General features: G+C 33.5%; 2 protein-coding genes across 2 annotated transcripts in view; one reads left to right on the forward strand and one right to left on the reverse strand.

Moving 5' to 3' along the window:
• The window catches only part of LOC106293987 (probable disease resistance protein At1g58602), a 9,238-nt gene extending 2,043 nt beyond the window's left edge, over positions 1 to 7,195 (forward strand). The window contains 3 exon segments of the mRNA XM_013729615.1: positions 5,174 to 6,179; positions 6,181 to 6,855; positions 7,014 to 7,195. Of these exon segments, the coding sequence (XP_013585069.1) occupies positions 5,174 to 6,179; positions 6,181 to 6,829 (1,655 nt within the window). The 3' untranslated portion in view covers positions 6,830 to 6,855; positions 7,014 to 7,195.
• Positions 7,196 to 13,795: 6,600 nt separating this feature from the next.
• Positions 13,796 to 15,934, reverse strand: LOC106342629 (phosphoglycerate mutase-like protein 2). The gene is made up of 10 exons (XM_013781625.1): positions 15,760 to 15,934; positions 15,517 to 15,578; positions 15,323 to 15,430; positions 15,117 to 15,196; positions 14,841 to 15,003; positions 14,675 to 14,749; positions 14,477 to 14,565; positions 14,249 to 14,368; positions 14,127 to 14,171; positions 13,796 to 14,034 (listed from the first exon to the last, which is right to left on the reverse strand). The coding sequence occupies exons 1-10, from the start codon at positions 15,869 to 15,871 to the stop codon at positions 13,980 to 13,982; spliced, it is 909 nt and encodes a 302-aa protein (XP_013637079.1). The 5' UTR covers positions 15,872 to 15,934; the 3' UTR covers positions 13,796 to 13,979.
• Between the last annotated feature and the right edge of the window lie 10,545 nt (positions 15,935 to 26,479).

The following is a 26,479-nucleotide window of genomic DNA, read 5'->3' on the forward strand; positions in this document are numbered from 1 at the left end:
TGGTTTTAAAATTATTAAGTTTCATTTTTGTACTTGTCTTTAAAAGAAAGTACCACCGACTTGTATACCGGTTCTTTATTTGTTGTCTTCAATTTATCGTTTTAACCAAAATAATTTTGTCAACCTTTTTAACCAAAATTTAAATTTAACATTTATTGTTGCTATTTAATTTCTGTGTTTTTTTTAAAGTTTGTTTGTGATAGAAAGAAAATTTTGCTTCAATATTTGAAAAATTATTAGTTATAAATTTATAGAAGGTTTACTTTCTTACCGTTGTTGATGGAATATTAATTTTACAGTTTCTTATTTTAATTATTTAATTAATCAGATTTTTTGGAAATAATTTTGAATATTAATACTATTATTTGATGTTCTAGCTTTTTTCTGTTTGCTGGGTAGTGTTTGTGTGCTCAGTCATCCCTTTATCCAAGGCTGAGATACTTGCTCAAACATGGTCTTGAATGACCTCTTGAAACAGGTATTAGTGAGGACTTCAAACCCAATTTAAAAGCTTTATAAAATTTATAAATGGTAGATATATACAAAAATTATCACTGTCTGAGGTCTGGAATTAGGTTTTTAATCAAAAATTCTGAAGAACTCTTAACACTCTTAACTTAAATCTGATTAATTAACTTAAATCTGATTAAACACATTGCATAGACGTTTTGTGTGTTTCTGAAAATAATTTATATACAAAAACGGTTTAAGAATTCTAACTCCTACGATTTGATCCTGCCCTACAATCTGAGTTGCAAACCTACAAACTGCATTATTATTATTCTCGCATTTGCCTCACTTCTTCTGCCGGGGACGTTGTTGTTGTATTGGCTAATTTTGTGTACATGATGTTGTGTTCACTTACGCGCACTGCGAGGATGTTGTTGCTTTATATTAAGGATGAGGAGATGGTGTGTTCTGAATTGGTCTTTTGCATGTGAATATTTGAAATTTTTAAGGATTTATAGTAAATTTGTATGTTAGATTTTCTTTGAGGCTTTATTTTTTTGCAGCTTCGTAGTCTAAGTTTGTGATTTAATAGGCAAGAGAATGATGAAGGTCATGGCTATTTCGGGCCTAAAAATGCAAAACTTGCAAGTACGTGATTTTAAATTTGAATGCGTACATTTAGTGGCAAAAATAGCTCAACTATTATAACTTCTTTTGGGACAGGCTAATGCAGAAAAAGTCTTTTATTAGAAATAATTTTCAATCAACCAATAAAATCTTAATATGCATGTTAGAAACTGTTAGTTTTCACATAAAACACTTACAATTCTGCAAATTACAATGTTTAAATTTATTTGTGTACGACTGTATTTACCACTACCTACAAAGGATATAGATATATCATATATCCATGAACCTTCTACTATACTTAAAATAAAGGAAATATCACAACCTGCAATGAGTTTCCTAGTTCTCTAGAAGTAGTTCTTTGAAGGTCCATGCCTTCCACATCTAGTCTACCACAAGTCTCTTGTGATGCAGATGGCAGAGCTGCATTCTTGGATCAGCCTCTATCAGGTAGTACGAAACGATTCACTGGTTCAGTCGTTATCACAGATCGTTTTTTTGACAAACTACCGAGATCCAAAAAGCATGCTAACCCTAATCTTTCTTCTATCTAAGGAAACCCAACAAAATCATAACTTATTTTACTCAAGGATTCATAGATGTATGTGTTCATTCAGTAAAGTATGTGATAACTCACTAAAACTCCGGTTGATTCACCAGAGTAAATCTCAGCATCTCGATCTTAGCCTCCATCAGTCGAGGTTTTACACCTAAAATAAAACCGACAGACCAAAACAATATGTTAATGAGAACAACACCATTGTCAGACCACCACACAAAAATATAATTAATGAACATGTTACACTGCAAAGAAAACTACAAACTTTTGATGAATCTCTTTTATCAAACTTGCAATCAAACGTGGAGAGATAAGGTCCTAAATTGTTCAAAGTGAACGCAGTGTTATTATCTGAATATGCGTCTTTGATTGAAGTAAAACAGAGCCTTGTTTTCCCGATATGCAAATACAGATCCCTTCATTGAATCCAAGTAAGGCTTTATTATCTGTTAGTTTGTAAATTTAAATTTTTTTGATAATCTTTAAAGGTTAAGAGAGGAATGTTGAAACCTTTTCATCTAGCAGGAGGATGGTGATACCCACAAATTCACCATTTTTCTTCATGTTCCTTCAATCCCAAAAGCAGAGGATCCGGTCAGCAACCACCTGAGGAGTCAGACCAAGGCTGAGATCGTCAAAGGTTGAGGAGGAAACAGATTTTTGAGCAACGGTAGCAGCAGAGGAAGACATTGTCGATGATTGGTTGAAATCTGTGACAGTTCAATAAAGCCTTGACTTGATAAGAGATGCACTGCTCTGGTCTGCTATATGAAGTATGTAGGGGAGAACTTAGAATCGGTAATTAAATGAAACCATAAGTGATAGTCTGAGTAAAAGAGACAAAGTTTTGTCGGCAGATGATTAAATTGGATTCAAAGATCAGAACTTTCAAAATGATGCGTTACCCAGATGAGAAATCTATCTACTTGAATTTACACTCAAAATAGAAAACATAGAATGAGAACATATTAACACCACCGGCATAATCATCGTGAACGGTGCTTGTCTCGACACCGTCGGCAAAAACCCCTTGTATAAAGCTATGATCCCTACAGCTCTCACTGTCTTCAACGCGCAATCAACCGCTCCCTTATACGGCACCGTTTTCCCCGCCTCCACCTTCATATTCATCACTCTCGTCTTGATCACATCCACCGGGTTCGACGCGACCGAAGCCACAAACCCCGCCGCGAAGCTCGACGTCATGTGAGTCCCGAGCCCGTCTCTCATCAACCCTTACTCCAAAATCGTCTCTTTCACCGAGTCGTACGTAGCCAGCTGCGACGCCGTCACGAGCATCGCTCTGTTTATCGTCATCGACGAACCTCTCCACAGCAACGTGACGCCTTCGCCGCGACCATCTGCGCGATCGCGTCCAAAACGCTCTTGTAGTTCCTCCGATCGACCACCGGAAGCCTCCCGTCGGCTTGCATGCGCACCATGGCAACATCCGCCGGGCTCATCGCCGGAGGTATCGGCGCCGAAATTGATTGCGAAATTGATTGTGATGAAACTGATTGTGAAGAATAGGATGATCAAAACTCAAACGCTACGGTTTCAAGAGAGAAGACGAAGTGAAATGGGGAAGAGGAGGAGAGACTTGCGGCTTCTTCTTAGATCTAGGTTTAGGTAGACGACTAAGCCGTAACCCAAATCAAACAAAGCCCATTAAAAACAAATTCGAAGCCCAGAGCCAAAAACGAAACGAAGCCCATTCGAAACAAAATTGAAGCCCAGACCCGAAAATGAAATATTTTGATTGGTTGAATATTTTTGATGACATGGCATGCCTAGATTTTGAGGAAATCCCCCTTTTAGTATTGTGATATAACACACATACGTTAAAATTATCAAAATGCTTCATTAAACAGTTAAGTAGACAAAATAATAACCTCCGATCTACAGTTATGGTTTAGATTTAAAGTGTGATGTTTGGGAAAGGGTGGTATGGATCCGGCTATCCGGAAAATTTAAGGTATCCGAATTTCAGGGTTTTTAAACCCGGACCGAACCGGCGGTCGAACCAGGTTGAACCATGAACCGAAAAATAATCCAGGTTGGGTTAATGCTAAAACCCAACTAAAATCGAACCAGTTAAAAACCCCTATCAAACCGTCAAAAACCCGAGAACCGGCGACCCAATGAACTGGCCAAACCCCGATTCGTATATAAGCCAAAATTTTGTTAATGAAATAATTAATTTGTCTTCCTTTTTAAGTAAAAATAAGTTTTATCAAAATTAATAAAGTATCGTCTTTCGTCTTTTTCTTGTATTATCTCTACAACTCATAAATTACAAGATTCACAGAGTTTAATATTCACGTCAATATATTGTTTTTGTCTACTTCTTACTTTGTTATATTTCATGATCACTTGTTTTGAAGGCTTTAAATAATTGAAACATTTACGTTTGTGAAATTTGAATTTCAAAATATAACTTTTACCTAATGTCATTATAATTTTTTTAAAGGTGATGAAGATTTAGAGTGATAAGATTTGCGAATAAAGTTTAAATGTGCTTTTCATATTGATTTTAGATTTTAATTGTTATTTTTAAGTTTTTCTACACATTACGGCTATTTAAACATTTTATTTGATATGATCTATTTTTTTTGTAGAATATGCATATTATTTATAAAACATCATTAAATTTAGTTTGATCTAAGTAAACCCGATCAAACCCGGTTCAGACCTGGTTGAACCACAATGACCTATGACCCATGGTTCGCTAGCCGGTCCGGTTTTAAAAACACTGCCGAATTTAGATTTATCACTTCACGATATCTGAATTTTGGATATCCGTCTAGATATTATTATTCGTGGATATTTGGTTCCGGATCTAGATTCGTAAAAGTAATTAAAAATTAAAAAAAACTATTTTTAAAATGCTAAAATTTTAAAAATAATAAATTAATTAATATTTCAACAATATTTATAAATATATATATATGTACATAATATTATAAAAATTAAAATTTAATATTATAAATTAATTTTATGTATAAATATTAATATATCAAATATAATTATTAATAAAATTAAAAAAAAAAATTATATTTTTAAAATATGGATCCAGATCCGAATATCAAGACTTAAAAAATCAAAATATCCAGATTCAGATTCATTCTGTGCTGACGGATCCTAGATTTTATTATCCAGATCTCCCGAATATCCTATTTTCGAAACGGATTCGGAGTGGATCTCGGATCGGTTCCGAATCTCGGATAATAAGTCTCAGCCCTAGGTCTGGGGATGTGTTTTAGGATTTAAAAAATTAATTAATTAATATTTTAAATTTAAAATATTTGTTAAAAAAATAGTTTCAAAAATCGAATTGAAAAATGTAGTATTAAAAAAAAAATTGTTTATTTAAATAATCATCTATATTTATATATTATATAAAATAAGGGTGGAAGAGTGTTTTACCTATTTAATGAAACATTTTTTTTTATCATTTTTCTTTGTGTACCTTTTAGTGAAAAAACTGTATTTTGAGAGAATTGTTCTTTTATTTATTTATTTTATGATGATGTGCAGAACCGACGAAGGATGATGAGAAAATGGAAGAGATGGGTAAGAAAATGATCAAACATTGTCAGAGATTGCCTTTGGCCATCAGAGTGTTAGGAGGTTTGTTGACTGAAAACTACACAGTGCACTATTGGAAACAAGTATCTGAGAATATTGGACCTCATTTACATGACAACAATTCATTAAATAGTATATTGTCTCTGCGCTTTGAAGAGTTGCCTGGTTATTTGAAGCATTGCTTCCTCTACTTTGCCCATTTCCGAGAAGATTATGAGATAGATATAGAAAATCTGTCCTATTACTGGGCTGCAGATGGAATACTCAGGTATAGCGATGGAGAGACCATTCAAGACGTTGGAGAAAGCTACATAGATGAGTTGGTGAGGAGAAGCATGGTTATTTCTGAAAGAGACAATGCCACTTCGAGATTTGAAAAATGCTGTTTGCATGATTTGATGAGAGAACTTTGTATGTCTAAAGCCAAAGAAGAGAACTTCCTCTCCCCGAGTGCGCACCCCCAGTCTCTTAGTGTATCTCAGAGATTTTTCACTCATGATCCCTATACATTAGATGTTGAGAGAGAGATAAATAATTCAAAGGTTCGATCTCTCGTGGTTGTCCAAAAGGTAGTGCTTCCAAATAGCTGGATGTTTGCACGTAACTGGAAGCTTTCAAGTATAATCTTTACAAGGTTACAGCTGTTGAGGATATTACATGTCTATAAAGCTGAATTCGAAGGAAGGAAGCTACCGGATAGCATTGGAAAACTCATCCACTTAAGATATCTGAACATAGAAGCTGCGGGGGTATCTCATCTACCCGCTTCTCTACGAAATCTGAAGTTGCTGATATACCTAAACTTAAATGTAAACAATAGTTTCACATTCGTGCCCAATGTCTTGATGGAGATGATAGGATTGAGGTACCTTATTTTACCAGAAACTATGAATATGAAGACAAAGTTGGAATTGAGTCAGCTAGTAAAGTTGGAGACGTCGGAGAATTTTTCAACAGTGTTGCAATTTAGAGGATCTCCGTGGTATGGCCAGATTGAAGACCCTTGTAATCGCTTTAAGAGGTGAGATCAGCTTAGAAAATTTGTCTGCATCGATAGGTGGACTGGGACGCTTGGAAAATCTTACTGTAGACTATTATGGGGCTAAGGGGAGACAAGAATGGATAATACTGGATTTCAATAATCTCAGAGAGCTGTCGTTGAGTATAAAGATTATGTTATCTGCTCAACTACAATTCCCTTCTCGCATTACAAGGCTGTCTCTAGAATTCTGCAGTTTGGTGGAGGATCCGATGCCCGTTCTAGAGAAGTTGAGCCAATTGAAATTTGTTACACTTGGGTCTCATTCCTTCCTTGGGAGGAGAATGGTTTGCTCGGCTGGTGTGTTTCCACAATTGCAGAAGCTAGAATTATTTGGATTAGTGGAGTTGGAAGAGTGGATAATAGAAGAAGGCTCCATGCCCGTTCTTCATACTCTCCAAATTGATGGCTGTAAGAAGTTAAATAAGCTTCCTGATGGGCTACAGTTAATCACTTCCTTAAAGAAGCTGACTTTACGTGTAATGGGAAATCAATGGAATGAGAGATTGTCGGAAGGAGGAGAAGATTATTACAAAGTTCAACACATCCCTTCCGTCAGTGTCTAAATATCATCAAGAAAAAAATGCACCAGGTAAGACATTTTGTTTTCCCTCTACTCCTCCAAATATCAGAGTTATCAATAACCATCAAGAGAAGAGAAGAGATAAATTCTCTGTTTATGTTTTCAAAAATTGGATAGCTAATCTGAATTCGATTGACTTGTTTTGTTTGTTCTTTTGTTTTTTTTAGAAGAAACTGGTCTGAAGCGAATCTCTTATCAACATTGGGCATCAGCGAATCAACCAAATAATAAACTATCTGCATTCTTATGTTTGGTTGTATAATTTATCAACACTTATGATATTCTGCTCCAGTATTATTACCTAAAACAATATACTTTGTGGTTTGTATCAAAACTGTCTTTATACGTTTACTGCCTTGAGTGATCGATCATACTTATCTTCATTCATTATTCCTATTGTAGTTGTGGATAGCTCATTGGCTTTTTACGTTCTTTTTCTATTTGAGCATTTTTATTTTGCAAAGTTTATTTTCTGTTAAAAAAACAAAATTTCTATAACTTTCCAATCTCTTTATGTTATTTTTCTAAAAGAAAAGTAAAAATCTGCTTGAATTGATTGGCTTTTTTTTTGTTCTTCTGTCTTGTTCACAAATCTGCTTTGAAGCGAATGAACCGAATAATAAACTCTTTGTAATCTTGTATTTTGCTGTGTAATTAATCAGACTCTGTGGTTTGTATCAAAACTATCATTACTGGTTTGAGTGAAGATATTGATCTTAATTCGATTATTCCTAATTAACATTGTATCAGAGCTGTAGATTATAGTCATTATCTTTTGCCTTTATGTTCTATTTGGAACATTTTTCATTTTTGTTTCTCCTTCTTGAAACAACTTTGTTTTTGGTTTGTCCATGTTGTATTTTGGTGATCACAGTCACAGGTACTTAAAAGTTATTTGTTTGTTTTGTCCATATCTCGTTTTGGTGATCATAGATAGATACTTTATTTGAGCACGAGTTATTGGATAGCCTACAGTCCACATGTGTTTAATAACATACGCAAATAATTGAGACTACTTTGTCCCCTTGAAGGTAGGACATAGTAACTGATGTTCTACTAATAAACCAAGGATATGTTATGTACATAGAAGACTAAGGAGAAACAGTGAAGAGAAAGAGATTGATGTGGAAGAGGATAACCAATGAGAAGACAACAAGGCTGAAGAAGGATGTTTGTATATACGGTTGAAGGCTTATCGACAAGGTGAGACAGTAGGTATGAGTGTAACCGATAGATCCGATCCAGAAGCTCACCGCGAGCTCGAGAACCTGTAAATCAAAGCCTAGAGGACGACCATGAAGGAAGAAGGATCATCCCGAAGAAAAGAGATTCAATGGTGGATGATGAACATGATGAACAGAGAGATTAGGATTTAGAAGATTGTTTTAATGTTTGATTGAGTCTCTCATAAATGAGAAAGAGTTTACATGCATATAGTGTTTACTAAACCATAAAGCTAAACCAAAGATTAGATAACTAAACCAAAAAATAACCGGTTTATTCTATATATAACACAAGATCACATATATCAGTTGATGAGAGAACTTCTGCTATCCTATCCCCAAAAAGTATCTCTTCCTTATCACCAACAAATTTACATCGTTTCAACCAAAAAAAACAAAATCAATGGCTAACACAAAAGAAAGCTTGAATCAATAGAAATCGTTCAAAACAAACTATAACTAGTAATGTAATATGAAAGATTATTTTTAAAATCAGACTACGGGTTTTCATGCGCCATGCGCAGAAATAATAATTTTAAATAATTTAAAAAGAATATTTGATTTACATTTTAACATTTAATATTTTAATTTTGTCAATTTGAAAAAATTAAAATTAAAAAAGTAATTATATTTGGTCTTGTTTCTTTTGATTTAGTTTGATTTAAAATTTTATTTTATTTAAACATCGATAGAATTAAAATTATATTTACTAAGAATAACATTTTATTTATATGACACTGAATATTTCTTTAAATATGTATATTATCCCCTAACTTTAGAATTATATATTTAAATCGATAAAATTTTATAAATTTTGGATTTTTTATTATTTTAGTTAAAATATGTTAAACTGTAAAAATCAATTTGTTAATTTACTTAATGAACCAAAATTTAAATAACATTTCAATCAATTAGCTATCAATAAAAAAATATTGGATTAGTATTTTTTTATAGAAAATCTGTGAAATTCAAAAGACAAAAGATCTAGTCAAGCTGATTTGTATTGTATTGTCATATTTTTGGAGTGTAATTGTTATTTCATTGCCTTTCCTCACATTCTTCGCCTCTCAAAACCTCAGCAAACGAGCTTCCATAGTGTTGGAGCAGCACTCAGCTTTCAAATCGGCAAGGAGGAAGAAGGAATTTGCCATCGCAGTAATCGGTAAGTCGAACAAACTATTCTTCTTGATCTCGTCAAAGCTGTGCTGTTCATGGTTGAAACAACTGATATTTATAGTCAAAGCTTGAGTTAGTTACTTTTGGGATGCGATGAGGTCGATTGAATGCTGCAGAGTGGAGGACTGAGTTAATTACGTAGAAGCTGGGTGCAAAATAAGAATCAATGGGTTGTTATGGAGTGGTAATCGTAAAAGGCGTTCGTCGATCGGATTCTGGATATTCGTTGGAGAACGCGAGGACATCAAAAGAAAAGTGACGGAAAACAAAAGCTCATCATTGGGCCTGGAATGCAAGAGCCCAAACCGAAACCATTAAACCCACAAAACGCAGCGTATGTAGATTTGTCGCGTGTCATTTTTTCCCCCTATAGAGAAAAAAACCAACTTTATTATATAAGATTACCATCATTATTATTTTTTTTCCAAAAATATAACATTTATAAAAGAAATAATACGTGTAATAATTAAGTGATGTCATATCACAATTTCTCAAAATCATGTCATCTTTTTTTGGTAAGAATTAATATAGTGACGACAAATAAACAAATAACTTCATAATTTAATAATTTTCAATAAATGTTTAATTTATATTTTAATATTATTACTAGTTTTTGACCCGCGCGTCCGTGCAGGTGTATGTTCTGCGTAATTATATGTTTTTGTTAGTTGTAAGAAATATTCATGTTAATGTTTCATAGGTTATTGAGTTCTGATGTCGATTATCTTGTTCATTTTGTTTATCTTCCTTTTTTAAACTATGAGGTTGTATTATTTTTTATTGTACTTTTTTTATTTTACTTGGTAAACTAAACAATAAAGTGTAAAATATTAGAGTATTTTGTTTAGATTGTGTGTGTTTTTATTAAATTATACTATAAATTTTTTGATTTAAATTATTATTTAAAATTATATTTTATAGATCTTTTTTAAAAAAAAATTATTTAGACAGCAACAATAAAAATTAATGGAAAATTAACCCAAAAAAACATTCACAAAAAATAAGAAATCTAGAAATTATATTACAAAGGCCATTTTGATAAATTATATTGGGAAATTTGGTTTTGATTTAAAATAGTGGATCTTAAACATTAATCAAGGCACATATAATTTTTTTCCAAGAAAGGAAACAGAAAGCCTTGTACGACTTTTTTGTTCCCGTAGAAAGTTATGCTTCTCCTTCAGATCTCTTTGTCGGTTTCCGTTTTCTGGTGATATCTTCCTCAACGACGGGTGAATTTCTCAGTGAAATGATGACAGAGAAAGATCTATTGATTAATACTGCAAATTTGGCATACATGTTCGAGTTTGTAGATTTAGGTTGAACTTTGTTTTTTAGGATTAGTTGTTCTAATCTATAGTCTGCGTTCTGATTTTTTAAACATCATCTGAGGGAGTCATACGAACGTTAAAATATTGAATTACCCATTGGTCTGCTAAAACCATCTCAAATGTATCTCCAAAAGATATGTTCTGCCTTCAAAAATGTAAGCACTTGACTTAAACTCGCCAGTTATTTTTAAAAGGCCAGAGTTTTGTGAGAGGATGAAAAGCAGTCATTTGTGAAATGATATGGTTTTGACGTTATTAGGGAAGAGGTATATATAGATATGTATGAAAGGGTATTGATTAGGGATAAATGCCATCTAATTATTTATGATTTTGTTAGTTGTGATTATTTAGCATTATATATCGAATATACTATTCAATTCCTAAATTGATTAGTTTGTTAGAAAGTTAACGTAATCACATGACTTTAAATGATTAGATTTTAAACGTGATTTGCAAGATTAGAAATCAATAAAGAATATTGTGCTAGTTGATTGAAGTCGTAATTGTTACGAAGATTTGCTAAAATATAGGAAAAGATTTTGGAAAGTAATTTCGTTTAGGAAATTAATAAATGATTAGTTTTGATTTTGAACTAAATAATTTCTATTGGTATTATCCTATTGTTTAAGCTAGTTTTGATGTTCAATTACATGATTTTTAGTAATAATGATATAAATTATGATGGAAAGTATGAAATTTCCAAAGTTTCTTAATCAATGTCATGGAAAGTATGAAATTTAGTTCGGGTTCGGTTATTTCGGATCGGGTTCGGATTTTCAGATTTTGAAATAAAAAAATAATTTTTTCATTTTTTTAAGTTTCTTGTATTTAAAAATATAACTTTTACTTAACTGATTTTTTTTTATTTTTAATAGATTGAGTGATTAATAAATTTGGAGATAACATTGCAAAAATAAATAAACATTAATTTGGTCATTTAAAAAAAAAAACAAATTGGATGTAACTTTTTTTAATACACAAAACGAAAAGCTTGACATGCATTTTAAGTGAGAATCAAATCATTTTATATCTACTTATATGTATATTATATGATTTTAAAGTATGTGTAACATCAATATAAATATTTTAAATAAAATAAAAGATTTAAATTAAAAATATAAGGTTATATATACTTATGTTCGGTTATATTCGGGTATCCATTCCGGTTCGGATATTATCTGTTCGGGTTCGGATATTCGATCTCTCCTAAATCAATACCCGTTCGGGTATTTTGCTATTTCGGTTCGGATTTCGGTTCGGGTTTTTCGGGTCGGGTTCGGGTGCAGCTTCGGGTATCGGGTAAAATGCCCAGGTCTACTATCTAATATGCTGGTTTTGATTGTCCGGACCAAGAAAGCCGGAGGTATTATAACAATGGAATTCGATATAGACGAAGAAGAACGAAGGTAGTATCACAATTTAATACAATGTTTTATCAATGTTATACAATGATATGTAGGAAAGCAGATATTCTATTTAGATGGTTTTGTAATGTTTTGGTTTAGTAATAGTTTGTAATTGTATGGTTTAGTAATAAGACCAAACGTTGTGTTTTATTAATTATGTAGAAAGATATGTAGGTTACGACGGATCAAGTGGTTTAGTAATGGTTTTGTCATTTTATGGTTTATTAATAAGACAAACGTGTGTTTCGGTGTATTTTAAATGCAAAACTCTGTGTTTAATGACGATGGCATTCCTTGGTAAATTACTAAGAAAAACTCAGGGATAAGTACAAAATGTATTTCAGTTTTAATACTTTAGATTTTTATATTTTAGTTTCATCCATTTGAAAAAGAAAAATTATAAATACAATTATATTTAGTCTTGTTTCTTTTAATTTGGTTTAGTTAATTTATTTTATTTAAACTTTGATAGAATTAAAATTATATTGTTCTATCTAATTTATATTATATTTAAGAATGCTTCACTCTAAAATTATAAATGTTGTTATATTTAGTCTCGAAATTCTTTTAATAGAATTTAAATTTGGATAGAATTAAAGGATCCATGCTCCACTTTTGTTCGTGTTTTTTCTTTCAATTTTTTCCTTAGATAGAATTAAAGGATCCATGCTCCACTTCTACAACTTGTTCAATTGCTTTGGCAACTTATTCTCAAGCTTTGATTCGACAAGCTCACATACATCAGTTGATGAGAGAACTTCTGCTATCCTACCCAAAAAGATTATCTTCCTTTTCACCAACAAATTTACATCGTTTCAACAACAAAACAAAAACAAAATCAGTGGCTAACACAAAATAAAGGCTCGAATCTACAGAAACCGGTCAAAACAAGCTATAACTAGTAATGTAATATAAAAGATTACTAGCTTTTGATCCGCGCGTCCGCGTGGATGTTTGTTCATGTTTTTAACTTTTAATAATGTCATAAACATAATTGTTTGTGTATATATTATAATATATATTGTATATCTTAACTAATAAATAATTATAATAATCAATTAACCAAAAATTAAATGAAAAGCGTGAGTTAAAAGAAATATATAATTCATTAGTATCATAATGTATATCGTCCATACCCTTAAACAATAAATATTTAAAATTTTAAAGATAATTGTTTATAAATTAATATATAAATTGGAAAAAATGAAAAACATATATATTTTTTAAAGAAGATAAGTTCTATATATACTATACAATAATCATAAAAATTATAATGAAGAAATAAATAGATGTAATAATTAAATTTTTATTAGAGCTAAGAAAAAGATGTATTAACAATAATTAAATAAAAAGATAAAATTCTGTAAATTTTAATGATAAATGAGATGATAAATATTTGTAACATGATTATACCCGCGGAAAAATCACCTAGTTAAAGTGTAAAATATAAAAATTTAAAGTTTATTTGATGGATTCAGGTGGGACCATGTTATTGTAGGATAGAAAAAAGTTTGAACGACAGAAAAAATGTTATTTCAACATTTGGGATTCAGGTGTGTCCATGTTAAAGAATATGAAAAGTGTTTATTATCTGGGCCATCTAGATATACTAAGCTCAAAACAATATTATATTATTCGAAACAAAATCCGTGAATTTATGGTGTAGCTAAAAGAATGTTAAACGAATATATAAAACGATCGTGTTTAATATCAGTGGCATTAGTTTATAATTATTGAGGAAAATTCAGGGTCAAATCTTATTTGTACTAAATAGTTTAGATATTTAAAATCATATTCTCTTAAAAAATATCCATCAAGGAATAACAAATTCTTGAATCCCAAAATATGATCACAAAGAGACCTTCTCAGTGTCCATGTCAAGGAATCAACTTTGTTAGTTTATTTTAAAAAGCATTAATAAAACTCTTGAGATCCATAATAAGGTTTTACATAATTCTCATCACTTTAGTCTCTCCCACTACTTCCCATCAGCAATATCACTCGGAAGATCTTCCGGGATAGTTAGTCACAGGAGGATCTGAACCGATCATGCTGCAATTCAACAGGAAGAGATAAGAATAAGACTTCAAAAACTATGTGAGTGTATCAAATGTGAGCGCTTTTGTTTTACCAAACAAACTTACCATTTATCCACAAGAACTACTGAACGAAGCTCACAGTTAGCGAAACTGCAACAATTAGAAATTAGGGTATCGAGAACACAATACCAAATGATCAAAAGAGAGAAGAAGAGCAGAAGGCTTACTGTGAAGATATCTCGCTTTTCACAGATGGAACACAATCGTTTCCAAATGAGTTCAATGTATGATACAAGAACCCACTGTGAGTAACAACTGCAATTTCCTTTTCTTTCCTTGTACTCAACCTGAAGATCAGTCAAAAGATCATGTCAAGACTATCATAATTACCTAGTATTGTGTGAAAAAAACTTATCAAGTAAATAGAGATGTAAATAAGAGTCGCAGATATTCACCAGTTCATGAATTTCACCCCTCTGGCTGCGATATCTTTGTCCTCCTCTCTGATATCAGGCTTCCACAAAACATCTTCGTCAGTTTCTACCTGTAAATAGAATGACTAAGAGAAAATGTTAAAACAAAATAAAAAAACCACAATAAAGGAAAAGGAAGACAAAATATAGTTTCTACAGAAAAATGGTTACGAGACTTGCCAATGAAAAATCAACTGCAGGGAATAACTCGCTGTACTTGGTGATACTGCTTCTTCTGTCACAAGGATGAACACCCTGAAACCAAAACAATAACATTACAACTGGTTTTCTATTACCCTCGTGCGACTGCGAATGCACAAAATGTGTGTGAAAAATAAAAAAATACCAAATGTTCTCGGCAAGATTCAACTGCAATGAACGGTGGACGATTTAAGCTTGATATAGCAGGACGGTCGCTGTCTCCTGCACCTGCCTTCATAAGCGGAGGTGCATCAACGCCATCTATATAACCTTCCCCTCCAAAAGTTCCAACTGCAGTTTGCAAAGTCCTAAAACATAACATAAATCACTAAGCTTATTTCACTCTAAACGACTTGTCTGAAGTAAGAATCCAACCATGAAAAAAATGTCATTAAGGATCATATACCAATAAGCCCATTACCTGAGTAGGGAAGACACAACAACCAACTCAATTCTGTTAGAGATTCCACTTGCCTTAACGTGCTTGCGTAAATTGTCAACCTACAATAGCATTATTCACATTACATAAAGCCTTTTACGTGTAGCATTACAGCAACATATCATTCATATATTCATATTTCTATGCAAAATCCGAGTAACAAAACCCATAAAAGAACATGATGATACCTGTTGCCATCCGAGAGGTGTAAGATGTGCATCAAATAGATCCTCAGAAAAGTAAGCATCATGGTTCTTCTCTCCTTCTACGTTATGAACCCCTTGAGCATGTCTCACCTAAACACACACGACAGATCTCGAATCAGAATCTGAGAAAAACAGAGCCAGATCAGAAAACACAGTACTTTGGAAGAAACACGAACCAGATGTATGGTTTTGCAACGATGAAGTGGGTAAAGGCCTTGACTTGGTTTTGCCTCCATATCTTAGTGTCGGATTCATCCACCAGAAAAAAAAGATCATTTAGATTCACATATAACCCATGAAGCCTTTTTAAATAGAAAGCAAAAACAATTAAGCGTTAAACTCTAAAGATAAAACCTACCCAAAAAACTCCAGATTCCGACAAGAGATTGTAAGAGAAACAGAGAGAGAGAGAGAGATACCTTGAGAAGGAATAGAGTTGCAACAACAACGAGGAGAGAGCGTCCGAGGCGATGGAAGATGAGAAACAGAGGAAATGGAAATGGAGTGGGGAAATAAAAGAGTTGAGTTCATTGGTGAAAGCTTAATAAATAATATCGGGAACTGTGGTCGATCCGTGTGTCCAAGCGTTTTGTGGTTTCTTTCCTTTATTAACTCTCTCTTTTGTCATTACATGAGTAAGACTTTTCGGAATATTCCGGATTCATCAGCACCTTTTGTTGTGGTTCTGTTTGCCTTGAACTAATGAATGACAAAAAGTAAAACAAAACGTAAGAAACCTTTGTCCATATTTCCTGTTTAATTTTTAGTTGAAAACTTGATTAAAATTAAGGTTTCATGTTTCAATTGAACATCTTTATATATAAAGAACTAGCGTCGGTCCGCGCTACGCGCGAAATGTTCTTTATGTGTGATATATGTAACTATATAATTGTATATATTTTGTTAGTTTTTGCAAAAGTGGTGTATTTTAACTTTTATGGTTTTAAATAATATCATGGTATATAGTGATTATGTATGAGTTATAGATAGTGTTCTTGTTGTATGTTTTTGATAATTATTAATCTATGATTGGTTGGTCAATTGTGGGTTGCTATAATTATTTTAAATATACCTTACACAAAGTTTCTTAACCAATTCTTTCCCAATATTATGAAAAAATTATGCTGATATTGAATGTTAAAAGAATTTACAAAACATGGCAAGAAGTAGGTGAAAAGATGCTAAATCATTATTCTAAAAGTTGTCATTATATATAAACATGCTATCCTCAATAGTTTTTCTTTTAACACTATTTTCATTTTATTAAAAGAAAAACCAGCATACAGACCACAATGGTCTAGAGGCATATAGCCTAGACCACAATGGCCTAGAGGCATATAGCCTCAACGTATAAGCATAACAGAGATGCAACACTACGAAGAACAAAACATAAAAGGATGTCAAAAGAGATCAAATTGCTTCAACTCATCCTCAATAATTACATGACTTCTTAGAACATCTCTAATCTATTGCTTTTTTTATTTCTTTAATAGCAATTAGAGATCAAATTGTTTCAACTCATCACTATCACTTCTTCTATAACAGAGACTGCTATTTATTTTATAAATAACATCACTACCATTTTGTTAATATATATTTAAAGCTTGCTAATTTAGAAGAATACATTGGAGCATATTACACATTTTATAGAGTTTCTCATTTTAGAAGTAGAAAGAGTAAAATACTTTGAAGATGGTCTTAGGTGATTTATAACATTAATTAGTCCTCTTTCGCAAATGAACATGTGTATATTTGGTTCAAAATTTGTTTTTATTTGGAAGAATTTGATTATATATGTGGTTTGAATTATTATGTTTGTGATTGTTTTCTTATTTTATTTTATGGTTTTTTGGTTAAGATTATTTGATGTTAGAATTTTCATCAATTAATTAAATCTCACAATTTATGGTTGAGATAATTTTAAACCGGATGTATTCTTCTTTATTTTGGTAATATATATATATTGACTTGTTTGTTTTATTTTATATTATTTACTTTCATTTATACTTTCATATCTTGTCGGTTTATAGCATTTTTCATCTGTATTTGAAAATATATACATTTTATTTGTATATCAGTAGTAAATTTATACTTATTTTTGGAAGTCATGACATAAATGCATTTATTTCCATACAATATCATTAATCTCTTATTATTATTATTTTTTTTTTTTGACAACATCAACTAAGAGCATCTCCAAAAAGGAACTCTATTTTGAAGTTTCCAAAACTCTATATTTGAAGTTTAAAGGTGTTCTTCTCCAAAAGCAAAACTTCAAACTCAACTTTAAAACTATTTATATTTTATAATATGCTCCTTATATTCAAACAAAATACCATATTATTTCATAAAATAATTTTCGTAATGCATATATCATCTATTAGTGCATTTCGAAGTAAAAATGGCTCTCCTCATTTTTACTTTGTAGATTACAACCTAAAAGTTGTTGAAATCTGGTAATATTGATACTTGTAAATACATTAGATCGGAACAAGAAAGTAAAAGAGAAACATAAAATATTGCTAAAAGACTAATTTTTTTTTGATGATATTAATACTCGTGGATATATTCAATATGAAAAAGAAAGAATTGTACAAAAAAGACATCAAAAACAACAACAACAACAATCATCAGTTACACAAAAAATTTGGACAATATTTGAAAATTTGAAGGTTCCGGATCAAATTTACCTGACTATTAGTATTGTTGTAATAGTTATGTCTTCATGTAATTTTTTAAAATCTTTTTGTTAAGTTTTTTTTTGTATATTATTGTTGTCTAAATCTAGCTTAAAATATTTAAAAGCTTATTTTAAGGTTTTATTTATTTTTTTGGGTAAAATTTAAAATCTGTTAACAAAATTTAAAATATTTATGAGATATAATTTTTTTAAGGATTAAAACAATAAACGAGAAAATATTTATGAATCATAAATGTGAAGTTTGATTATAGGGACCAAAATGCAAATAAAAATATGAAACTTCAAATTTGAAGTTTTGAGCAGTGAAACTTCAAATAAGTTTCACTCCTCAAAACTTCAAATTTGAAGTTTTAAAATTTCTTTTTGGAGAGGAAAAAACTTCATATTTGAAGTTATAGAGTGTCTTTTGGAGATGCTCTAATACTAACTAGAAACTCCAACCGGTCTAACAAGCCAAACCGGTGGGATTGAATCAACATAAAGCAAAGCAGAAGGAGAACTCCTCGCACCGCGTGCAAGCTTGTCCGCCAAAGTATTTTGTGCTCTAAGAATATGTCTGATCCGGAAGTGAGAGAAGAAAATCTTACTGCGGTTGAATTCTTCAATGTGTCTAAAGAAAGCAGGCCATTCATCAGGTGTCGACACCATCTTCACCAGCTGAGAACAATCCGTCGCAAACACTACGTCAAAAAATTGGAGGGTCTTCATGCATTCCATTTCCCAAATTAGTGCTTCAAACTCAGCATGCAAAGGTGACAAACTTCTACGAAGATTCATTGACCCCCATCATGACATCGGTCGAGCCACTCTTTCTGCAAAACCATTCTTGTCCCGTAAACATGTCTTCCTCTTTCCAAGCGCCGTCAATATAACAAACTCTAGAGCCTTCCAGGGCTAGAGCCGCAGATTGTTGTAAACTCCCACTATAGGAATTCTCCATAGGACCATTCACGGTTAATTGTGCCTCCATCCATATCTTACTTTCCACATCGGCCATCCGCAATATCTCCTGTGGGCTGCCATCCTTGTTTGAATAAATCTTGTCATTTCTAGCCTTCCAAATATACCATAATATCCATGGATAATAATTTAAATCCTCCTCCTTTGGTAGTCTCCAAAATAGATAATCCATATTGGTGAAAATGGACGACGATGGAAAGATCGCTGGAGAGGAAGGAATCCTAGAAAGTGCCCATGTTTGTAAAGCTGGGGGACACTCGAAAAGTACATGATTAGTTGATTCCTCTTCTGCCCCACACATACTACACCGTGTATCACAAACAATCTCTCGAGTTGTAAGATTCTTTGAAACTGGTAGAGTACCAGAAAGAAATTGCCACACAAAATGTCTCAATTTTGGAGGACACTTCATTTTCCAAGAAAAGGCTAATAACGGTTTAACATTTGGTCCATAGAAAATACTCCTTTGAACTTTATCTGGATATAAAGATTCAATTCTGAAACCTAATTTAACCGAATATTTACCAGACTCCGTAAAACTCCATCCCACTGTGTCTGGTTTGTGAGATCTACTTACTGCTAAACCTCTAATGATTTTCACATCATCAGCATGTATATAAGCATTAAGCAAATCTATCTTCCATGAACAGTCAATCGGATTGATGAATTGTTCCACCTTTAATGAAGGGTTTAAAACTTGAGTATTTGTTTTTGGTATTGCTGACCTCGGGCGAGGAGCGGGGATCCACGGATCTGTCCATACAGAGATGGATTGTCCTGTTCCCACTCTTTTGATTAGCCCTTTTTAACCAAAGATCTAGCTGAGCAGATGCTTCTCCATCCATAAGAAGATGAATATGATCTGTGTTCGTCCAAAGGATCAGTATTCCGAAAATAGCGTCCTTTAAAAACTTTAGAAAACAAACAATCTGGTTTATCTATTAACCGCCAGAATTGTTTAGCCAACAGAGCTGTATTAAAATCTTGAAGATCTCTAAAACTCAGCCCCCCCCCTCCTCCTTAGGAGTACACACTTTATCCCAAGAAAACCAATGAATTCCTTTTTTATTTCCACTTCCACCCCACCAGAAATGAGAGAGGGTGCTTGTTATTTTCTTCGTCACTCCTTTAGGGAGCCTGAAACATGACATTACATGCGTTGGCATCGGTGCAGCCACCGATTTGATCAAAACTTCATTTCCCCCTCTTGTGAGAAACCGAACTGTCCAGCCATTAACTTTGTTGTTTATTCGGTCGTTTAGATAACCAAAAATTGGTATTTTGGACCCCCCGAGGCTTTCCGGAATACCCAAATAATTGCTCATCCCCCCCAAGTTGGTAATTCCCAGAATATTGTGAATATCCGATCTTATATTATCTGGAACCTTGTGACCAAATTGTAGAGATGATTTCTGAAAGTTAATTTGTTGGCCCGAAACTGCTTCGTAATCTTTTAGCAGTTTTAAAATTACTCCACACTCCTCATTCGTAGCCTTACAAAAGAATAAACTATCATCCGCAAATAAAAGATGGGAGATATACGAGCTGCTGCGCGCGATTTTCAATCCCGTGAGACGTTTCTCTCGTTCCTCCTTCTTAATATTTGCTATAAGGGCTTCGGTGCATAAAATAAATAAGTACGGAGACAACAGATCTCCTTGCCTTAAACCTCTTTCTGGGACAATATGCCCTTTCGGCTGCCCATTCAAGAGAACCTTATAATTAACTGAAGAGATGCAGTGCATCATCAGAGCTACCCAATCATTAGAGAAACCCATCTTCAAAAGTAGTCGCTTAACAAAATGCCACTCAGCGCGATCATAAGCCTTACTCATATCCGTCTTGATTGCTAAAAATTTGTCTTTGCAGGCATTATTTGTACGGAGACCGTGGAACATTTCTTGTGCAATGAGAATGTTATCTGAAATTACCCTTCCCGACACAAACGCAGACTGTGTTTCCGAAATCAGCTTTGGTAATAAACCTCTGAGCCGCTGACATAATACCATTGAAATAATCTTATATCCAACATTACATAAGCTAATTGGCCGCAGTTCAGTCATCCGGTTAGGTCTTGCCGTTTTGGGAATAAGACATATATTTGTCATATTTAATCTAGCCTCGAAATTTCCTGAAATAAGGAAATTATTAACCATATTCACCACATCCTCCTTGATAATTGACCAGGATTGTTGATAGAAAAGTGATGTCATTCCGTCTGGCCCAGGGGCTTTTCCTGGATGCATCATAAAGAGAGCTGCTTTAACCTCTTCTTCCGTAGCCGCAGCCATCAGTTTCCGATTTTGAGAATCCGTTATCGAGGTAGGAACTTCCTCTAAAAAACTATCGAAATCCTCTGGGGATGAAGTGTGGAACAAATCCATAAAATATTTAACTGCGACTTCCTTAACCTTGGATTCCGAATTAACCCAAATACCATCTTCATTATACAAACCAGTAATCCTATTCTGAATCCTTCTTTGTTTAGTAAGAGCATGGTAAAATTTTGTATTCCGATCACCGGAAGTATGCCATTTCGTTCTACTCTTTTGTTTCCAATATTGTTCCTCATCCCGGTATGCTTCCTGTAGTTTCCGAAAAACTTCCAGGACCTCATCATTTGTTTTGGAGAAATCATTCTGAATTTCTTCAAGAGCCTTTTGCAATGTATTTATTTTATCCTTTCCATATGGTGGGTTAGCTTTTCTCCAAACCGATATCTCATGCCTACAATTATGGAACTTTTCAACGATTCCTCCATCTCCCCTTCTATGTCTCAAATTCCAGCCTCTGTTAATAGATTCCATAAGACCTTCTTCCCCTATCCATCTCTTATCAAAACGGAACTGCCGACAAAATTTTAGTTTTGTATTCTCAATAGAAGCCACAATGGGTCTATGATCCGACCCAACCATTTTCACGTATTCTACATGAGAACATGGAAACAAATTATGCCACTCATTATTTCCTAAAGCTCGATCCAAACGACACTTTACCACTTTCTTGTTCCTCCTCCCACTCCATGATAAAGTATTTCCTAAACTTGGGAACTCTAACAAACCACAATTCTCAATCATATTATTAAAAGATATGAAGGTATCTGCATGCCGCAAGACCCCTCCTTCCTTTTCATGATTCCCTGTAATCTCATTTAGATCTCCAATAATAAACCATGGTTCATCGCGAGCTATACCAATTCGAGTTACTTTCCCCCAAACATGATCTCGCAGATTTTGATTTGGTTCCCCATAAATAAAAGATCTAAATATCCGTTTTCCTTCATATTCTGTCTCTACATCGATAATACGATTATTTGATGACAGAATGGTCACTTTATATGATGAATCATAGAAAAGAGCGAGGCCCCAACTTCTACCCTGGGAATCAACCGTATGAAGGTGACTATAGCCAAAATGAAACTGAACCGATTGTACAAAATCAAATTGTTGCTTTGTCTCTGATAGAAAAAGGAAAGCGGGTTTATATTTTGACCAAATTTCCCGTAGATAACTGAAAGTCCAATGACTGTCCAAACCTTGACAATTCCAACTTAAAATTTTCATAATTCAACAATAAACAATTTTGGAAAAACTGATCCTCTTGATCATAGTATTTCTACTTGACCGTATCATCCGTTCAAAAAACGCCACGGACATCAAAGCCTCAACTGCCTTGCGAACCTCTAACACCAATAACAAACCAAACTTTAAATGTCCTCCAAACAAGCCATTTCCACCATACACATGAGCAGCCAAGCATAGCCAAACCAAATCGAAAGTAATATTCAACCGCATAATCTGATCAATAAGCCATACGTTTCAAGAGATCAATTTCATATAGCTCCATAAACAGAAAAATAAAATACAACCATAGTATAACAGAACCGTGAACAAAACACCCGAGATCCGTCCGTCCATATGATGTCTCCTTTTAGTGTCAACTAGACAAAAACCAAGTAAGGCCATGACCATATTTTGGCTAGCCGAATCCAATAACACCTGATAAACCTTCCTATGCCATTTACTCGCATGAAGGAGACCAAAATGGGATAAAACCCGTAATACCTTATAATCATCCTTAGACCGTATGATCACCTTATCAGTCCAGCCTATCAAGAAAGCAATAAAGATCATACCAAAGCAGATTGCAAGATAATTATAAACCAACACCATATCAAAACCATGCTGTTGCCAAAGTGAAAAACGTTTATTAAAACCCTTAGACCACACGTATACCATGAAGAACACATCATAACTCTGATACGACCAAACCTTACCAAAGAAATAACCATACTTAAGTCTAAATGAACTGAAAGACATAAAGATTAAACCACTAGGACCAGACTCGATTCTACCGGATTTCATAACTGAATCCAACATTATTTAAAGGAAAATGATAAACTGTAAACCCCTTACACGACTGGGTTTTATGCCTTAGGCGGGCCCTTCTTAGCCTTGTCCCCCTGCTTCGCAGCCACCTTCGCCATAAGCTTCTTGCGGGGAGAGGCAAAGGCGTGCCCCACACATTTCTTAACTCCCCTTGCCGTAGCTGCCTCCTGCTTCATGTCCTTCTTCTTCGGCGCCTTCTCATCATTTGGCTCCTCCCCATTTTTATTCTCTAATACCTTCACAGTCACCTCATCAACTGTATCATCCTGTTCCTGAGCACCCAACTTCTGATCACCCAGCTCCTGATCTCCCAGCTCCTGATCACCCAACTCTTTCATACCCAAATCTTGATCGCCCACAGCTAAATCATCTTCCTCAGCAAAATCCATAATCTCACCATGTTCCCAGTCCTCGAGATCATCTCCCTCCACTTGAAGCTCTGAATCAGACAGGATCACTCCATCAATCATCAGGTTCGCTTCATCCAACGCCTCAGAATGCAAAGTCTGCTCCGCGGCCGCTTTAGCTTCCCCACCAAGTTCAACTTGTTCCTGTACTGGCAGAGAATCTGTCAGCGCCACTTCCATTTGACCCATCTCCTCGCTCTGAACTTCAGGCAACGCTTCGTCAAATGATAGCGACTTGCGAGCTTTTGAAGAAGAAGCAGTACCTTCTGTTCCAGTCCCCTTAACACCACCCAGCCCATGAGACCCCGTAACGCCTTTGAAAGCGTCAAGCATAAGCTTAGTTGGGTTGATAGGACGATGCTCTCCTGCACCCTGCCACTGTTGTTGTTGTTGAGAGTCATTAATCTCTTATTATATCATGAACTTTTTCATTTATGCTCTTATGCTTAATTTGTTCTTAGTTATTATCTTGTTATATTTTGTTTCTCAACTACTTTTTAAAATTTTTTTAAATTATGTGTTAATCTTTTGTGTGTATCTTTGATATTTTGTCAGTTTCTTGTAACCGGAGTCTAATAATAAAAATATGCCAACAATTATTAGATTCATTTTTTGGATTTTTATTGACTTTTCTTTAATGAAACGTGAAAGAAAGATTGTTAATGGATTTCCACAAACTGCATTTTTATGAATTTTTGTATATATTTTGAATTTAAATATTTTCGTTCTGTTTTGTATTTTTGGTTATATTATGTAGTTCACTAAATTATAGATGGTTATTTTTGTATATATTTATTTTCATTTACATTTTTTAAAAAATTATGATTTGATTATTTATTAATTTTTTTAATTGTTAACGGGTGAAGAACATATATATCATTTCCTCATAAAAAAATCAAAACGCCAATGTAAACTTGATGTCTTGAATGTTTTGGCGTAAGTGAAATAATACAATTGAATGGTAAAGAAGTTATATTGTCAAATCTTCTAAGTCTCTGAGAAGGTGTTGTGTTATGTATTCAAGTTGTATCTTCTTTGTATGCTTCCGTTATTATCTGATTTTCGTTGTGGCGTCTCTATTGGTAGTTTTGACCTTTCACCAACTTTAAGTATTTTAACAAATTTAGCTTCTAAATCACCGAAGAGGCTTTTGGAAGAGTAGCTAATCTCCTTTTCGGAATTATGTAAGATCCAGAACAAAATTTAGCTCATGAGTTTGAACACAATGACTATGTCGGTTCGAAAATTGTCGCCATTTGTTATTCGATCACGATAATCGATTACGCACGCCAATTGGTTGACAGAGACTCTTAACCAAATGTTTATGTTTGGAATGGTATGTTTAATGGGTTCATGCCATACAACTTGTCTAAGGAAGTTTTTCTGCCAATTGTTTTACTCTCCCGGTGTTTTTTTTTTTTGTTAAACCTCTCCAGGTGATCTTATAAGCTGGTGTGATGGTTAAACATCTAAGACAGTTGGCAGCTTTCTGAAGTATTGCATTCTATAAAATATCTTAACAAACATAACCATTCCTTTTGTTTTTCACTAATATCAAATCGAAAAATATTGTTCCCCTCCCACCATTTTTATTATCTTCCGACCATCATCCAATTTTTTCTATACGTAATAATTTAATTTTCAGATATTGGCGTCTCTCTTGAACCATTCCAAATCTCTTCTATCAAAGTTAATCTTTTTAAGAATCCGTAATTTTTTTATAGTTTTTTAAAATAATCGAATTTAAAATCATCCATACAACTCAAACACATCATTGGCTGATTTTTTGTACGCAGAGCAAACTTGCTTGAGGAGGTGTGAGTTGTGATGGATACAGCTAATAATGGGATCCCGCTAATAATCTAATATTCTTAGACACATTGCCTAAATTACTGGACCATCCTTCATTGCTACAGAATTTATTTACACATGCCACTCAAAAACTTGTCTTTGTTGATTTAGAATACAAAGCAAATTAATGAATCCGTAAAGCTTAAATAATAATAATAATCATTCACTAATATAATTAAAGAGGAAAAAAAAGAAACTTGGTTAAAGGTTTAATTGAGCAAAAATCTCTCTAATCTTCTAGAAAAGAAATAATATCTATGATCTTTCATTACAAAACGGAAACCATCAAAGGAATGTCTCTTTATAGATCACGCCCACAAAATTTAAGTGGGAAAAGGGATCTAAGTGAGGACCAAAAGACTCTTCAAAAACTCTTTGTTCTTGTAGAGTTGTGGTATTACATTACAAAATTGAAAAGTACATATAAATATAGATAAACATAGAATGTATATATTAAAACAGGTTTACAAAATATTTGAACCGGTTTGTAATTTCAAATTGGTTTACACCATTAAACAAAATTTAAAAAAAAATGCAAAACTAAACCTAATCTAGAGGCCGCCGTCTTCTTGTTGAACTCTCCACAAAAAATACAAAACTAAACCTAAACTAAACCTCCGCCTTTTTCATCCTGCCTCTTCCACCGTCTGTTCGTCCATCTTCCTCCACCCCGTGAAGCTTCTTATCCGTCCTCCTCCATCAAGCTTCTCTGCCTCCTCCAACTTTCTTAACCAAGACAAAAGCAAATCGAAATCAAAACTCGGAGAGAGGGGGAGAGGGAGAGAGAGAGAGAGAGAGAGAGAGAGAGAGAGAGAGAGAGAGAGAGAGAGAG

This window comes from Brassica oleracea, chromosome C1, assembly GCF_000695525.1.
Source record: "Brassica oleracea var. oleracea cultivar TO1000 chromosome C1, BOL, whole genome shotgun sequence".
NCBI lineage: Eukaryota > Viridiplantae > Streptophyta > Magnoliopsida > Brassicales > Brassicaceae > Brassica > Brassica oleracea.